Raw genomic sequence first — 5,263 nt, 5'->3', positions numbered from 1 at the left:
TGGTCTCAAACTCCTGACCTCAGGTGATCCACCTGCCTCAGTCTCCCAAAGTGCTGGGATTACAGGCGTGAACCACTGTGCCTGGCCTGTAGTATATATTTTTAAAAGCATGTGAGCATACATACTTTAAGCATGAAAATCATGTTACCTTGCAAATTTGGTGCTGCTGAAGAATCTGATGATGCAGTTTGGTATGGCAAGTCTGTACTCAACTGCAAAAGATAGCCCTCAACCGTAGATACTTCATCCCATTTGACATGAAAGGAGTTGGTAGTGGCTTTGATTAGCTGTACTTGAGATGGTGCCGGTGGTTTCTCTAAAGAACAATAATGATATTATACATTTAAGTTCCAGTGTATAAATGGTATGCTGATATAGTCTGTGTGGACTACAGCTTTAAATTTACTCACATAAACACAGCTACAGTAGGTCAAATAAAAGTAGTTTGGGGTTTTCATTCTATTTATTTATTTACTTCGACAAATTAATCTATAAACAAATCGATCCAGTACTAAACTAACAAACTATCTGAGTCATCAGATTTGAAAATGTGTTTAATCCTAGAAGGATTTTTTTTCTGGGCGGGGAGGGGGCTGACAGGAAGCATGCGGAGCCAAGTATTAAAGCTACATTATTTTATCTTCCTTAGAAGTTCTAATATTTTTTAATTTTATGAGCCAATTTTGCTCCAACAGCATACATGTTAGAAATTCTGTTAATGTTAGCAAAGATAACTTGGACGTGATATTTTATTAAAGCATAACTTCTCTGAAGTTAATACCCCCTTATCAAGACTTGTACTACTGGCTGGGCATGGTGGTTCTACCTGTAATTCCAGCACTTTGGGAGGCCAAGGCAGGCAGATCACCTGAGGTCAGGAGTTTGAGACCAGCCTGGCCAATATGGTGAAACCCCACCTCTACTAAAAATACGAAAATTAGCCGGGCGTGGTGGCTGGTGCCTATAATCCCAGCTACTCTGGAGGCCGAGGTAGGAGAATTGCTTGAACCTGGGAGGCGGAGATTTCAGTGAGCTGAGATCACATCACTGCACTCCAGCCTTGGCAGCAGAGCAAGACTCTGTCTCAAAACAAAAAAAGCACTCATACTACCAAAACATGTAAGTGCCCTGATATAAAATATCACCATTTCCAAAACAAATACAATCATATCATAGACTCTTATGGCTGAAAAAAAGGATCTAAAATTATTTCCACAACATCCCTGTCTTTTCTTTGTATACCTACCATAACAGGAAATTCACAACTCAGAGGCAGCACATTCCGTTTTTCTACAGTGACACAAGAAAATGTATTCTAGTGAATTAAAATCTCTAACTAGGGCTGGGCACGGTGGCTCACGCCTGTAATCCCAGCACTTTCGGAGACCAAGGTAGGTGGATCACTTGAGGTCAGGAGTTTGAGACCAGCTTGGCCAAGAAGGTGGAACCCTGTCTCTACTAAAAACACAAAAATTAGCCGGGCATGGTGGCACATGCCTGTAATCCCAGCTACTTGGGAGGCTGACGCAAGAGAATCACTTGAATGCCCCCAGGAGGTAGAGAGTGCGGTTAGCCAAGTTCACATCACCGCACTTCAACCTGGGTAATACAGCGAGACTCCAACTCACCAAAAAAAAAAAAAAAAAATCTCAAAGTAGGGGTCAGTAAACTGTGGCCCACCAGATCCAGCCTCTGCCTGTTTTTATAAATAAAATTGTATTGAGACACAGCTAAGCTCATGTGTTTATGTATTGTCTATGGCTGCTTTCATGTTACAACAGCAGAGTGAGTAGTTACAATAGATACTAGACCTACAAAATCTAAAATATTTACAATCTCGTCCTTTACAGAAAAAAATTTGATGACCCTGTTTTAGAAGATAATAAAGCCTAGATCCTTCAGCTATTCCCATGTAAATTCCTCCATGATCTTATTCACAATCCAGTTTATTTCTCACAGTAAGGCAACCCAAATTTGAGCAAAAATAGACAAGAAGAAGGTACAACCCCATATAATAGAATTTACATGAAAAGAGATTAGAGAATACAGAAAGGGTGCATGCAAATCAACGTAATAAAGAAAATTCCCCAGAACTGCAGAACATGAGTCTTTACACTAAAAGGGCCCTCTGAGTACTCAACACAACGGATCAAAGACAGACACATAAGAAAGCACATTATTATGAAATTTTAAAACAGTGCTGATAAGAGAAATAAAAAGCTTTCAGAGAAAGGGGAGGGAAAAAGGTCATATTTGAAAGGACCAAAAATCAGAAGTGGTTTGGATTTCTCAACCAAAATACTGGAAGCCTGAATACAATAGAACAATGCAATGCTTCCAAAAGTCTGAAGGATAAGGATTTATAATGTAGAATCCTATTTCTATCCAAACTGCCATTTAAGTGGGAAGAAATATTCAACATATTTTCAAACAATGCAAGATCCCAAAATAAATGTATCATCTATTCACCCTTTTCCTGGGATTTGTTCCATGAAAAATGAAGAAGTAAACTAAGAAAAGGAAATGTATGGGATCCTGGAAACAAGGAATCTGGCAGAGGTATGAGGCAAAAGATAGCTCCAGGAAGATGATGGAGACTCCAGGATGATGGCTGTGCTTGATTTGTAGAGGGCACCCACCTCAGATTGGAGCAGGTGAGCTTTCTTCCAATTTGATAAAATATGTATGCATCTAACTATAATGAGAGAAGATTTAAACCAATAACAAAGGGTATGGATTGAATTAATGCTAAATATATACAAATCTAAAACAAAAATAATAAAACTGAAAATTACTACATGGCAAATAAAAAACCATGCAAGAGGGGCTCAACTGTGAAGAATGCTTATATAGTCATAATATAAACATTGAATGAATAGTCATCTAGTAAAATTATGATATAACCATATTGAGAGAATGGTGGGTAGGAAAGGTGTATCGGAGATGAGGAATGGTGGGAGAAAGAGATACATTTAACTTCCACAGCAAAAAGTGAGCACATTATGGCCTAAATGAAAAAAAAATACATCAAAGTAACAATATATGCATGTGATATAGAGATAGGGAATTAAATACCTAAAGAATCATTTAACAGATTTGAGAACAAATAAATGCTTGTAGAACAAGTAAAATAAGGAAAGGTGTGAGCAAAGAACTGTGATTTTTCACAGAAAGCCTCATGGAATTCTATTACTCATTTACATGCTATCGAATGCACAAAGTTTAACTAAAAGTGAAAAAAAGACAAGATGAGCCCCCCTCTTCCACCAAAACTGATGCTAACTTATCAAGAGGAAAAACAAAACTTGTATTTTGCCCTTATGATAGTGGCCATGATTACTTTTAGAATACTGGTATCTAAAGCTCATCATGAAAAGGTTCAGGCCATTAAAATCCATTTTTTTTTAACTTTTTAAAGTCACAGATCCCTTAGAGAATCTGCTCAAAGTGATATAATCTCTACAGAGAAAAATTCAGTCATACACATTTTTTTCATCCAATTTCAGAGACTGAAGCTTATCCTTAGCCTTTAGTTAATAATTTCCAATTTCAAAGGTGAACCAGTAAGTTGGATTTTCTGTATTTCTTTCCTGCTTGCTAGTACATGCTTCTTCTATAGAAAGCATTTACTCTATTAATTCATTATTGTTTCAACTATCTTAATTTTAAACTTTTTACATTACAAAAACAATACATGCTACTGTAGAAAATACAGACAAGTAATGAGAGAAAAGCTTTGAAGAAAATGTATAATCTCAGCTCTCAGATAATGCCTTGGTATGTGTCCTTCCAAGTTTTCTATTTATAATTTTGAAAAAACTGGAGTCATTATATGTTTTATAATGTTTTTCTCATGTAACATCAAGTATTACATCTCCAGATATAATTTCTCTAATGGCCACTAGACTCATCTATTTATTCAAATGCCTACTTGATCTTATTTCAAACTTAGCACGGTCTAAATGGAACTCTTGATTTTCTCCACAACGCTGTTTTCTCTCACTCTTCCCTGTCTCACAATAATTCAAGCTAAAAATTCATCCTTCATTCTCCCCTTTCTGTCACTTGCCATACAAATTATCAGCAAATTCTGTCAACAAGAACTCCAAAATATATCCTGAATTTATCCAGTCCTCCCCGCCTCCTTTGTGACCACTAGAGTCTGAAACACTTTTTTGACTACTGCAAGAACTTTCTAACTTGTCTTGCAGTGTGCACCTACAATTTATTTTCTATACAACTGCCAGTGACCATTCCAAAATGTACATCAGATTGTGTCACATCTCTCCTTCAAACTTACATATAACTTACCACTGTATTTTAAAAATAACTTAGAAATTTTTACCACCACATTCAAGGCTCTATGTCCTGTGGTCATCTCTGTAACCTCCATTCCTACACTTTCCTCTTTGTTTACCCAGCTCAAATCTGTTGCCAAACATTCCAAGTATTCCCATCTCAGACTCCTTCTATTTGCTGTTTCCTCTTCCTGCAGTGGTTTCTCTGGCCTTTTTATGTGGGTAGCTCCTTCTCACCATTTGGATCACATCCCATGTCATCTCATTAAAAAAGCCTTTTTTGACTGTGAAAGGATAAGGACCATTCCCAATACCTAACACCACTCTGAAGGATAAGGACCATTCCCAATACCTAACACCACTATCTCATGTATTCAAATGATTAACAGAAACCGAACTGATTTTGTTCATCTTTTCATTATTGCTTATTATCTCCTTGCCATCGTACCCTCTCAGAAGGTAAGTTTTTTGTAAGAGTAGGGGCACTATCAGTCTTGTTCACTGCTATATTCTCAGCATTTAAACAGTTCCTGCTACACAGCTGTCAATCAATATTCATTAAAAATGGATGTGAGGTATGCATTTTTAAAAATTTTGGTGCTCTAATGATTTTCTTTTTCCCTTTAGAAATGGGATCCTGCTCTGATACCCAGGCTAGAGCGCAGTGGAGCAATCAGAGCTCACTGTAGACTAAGATTCCTGGGCTCAAGTGATCCTCCTGCCTCAGCCTCCCAAGAAGCTGGGACTATAGGCATGTGCCACTGTACTTGGTTAATTTTTTGTTTGGTAAAGATGGGAGTCTCACTATGTTGCTCAGGCTTGTCTTGAACTCATGGCCCAAGCAATCCTCCTGCCTTGGCTTTCCAAAGTGCTAGGATTACAGGTGTGAGCCACTGTGCCCAGCCTCTACAGTATGTGTGTGTGTGTGTGTGTGTGTGTGTGTGTGTGTGTGTGTGTGTGTGTGT

At 37.8% G+C, this 5,263-nt stretch overlaps 1 protein-coding gene across 1 annotated transcript in view; it reads right to left on the bottom strand.

Annotated features, from left to right (window-relative positions):
• Positions 1-5,263, bottom strand: part of HCFC2 (host cell factor C2) — a 39,548-nt gene that overhangs the window by 19,175 nt on the left and 15,110 nt on the right. Inside the window, exon 8 of the mRNA XM_017540386.2 lies at positions 149-316. Within this exon, the coding sequence (XP_017395875.1) occupies positions 149-316 (168 nt within the window). The remainder of the gene's footprint in view (positions 1-148; positions 317-5,263) is intronic.

This window comes from Cebus imitator, unplaced genomic scaffold (assembly GCF_001604975.1).
Source record: "Cebus imitator isolate Cc_AM_T3 unplaced genomic scaffold, Cebus_imitator-1.0 Scaffold8, whole genome shotgun sequence".
In the NCBI taxonomy this organism is placed as follows: domain Eukaryota; kingdom Metazoa; phylum Chordata; class Mammalia; order Primates; family Cebidae; genus Cebus; species Cebus imitator.
The sequence above is the reverse complement of the archived record's forward strand: the minus strand, read 5'-3'. Positions and strand labels throughout refer to the sequence as shown.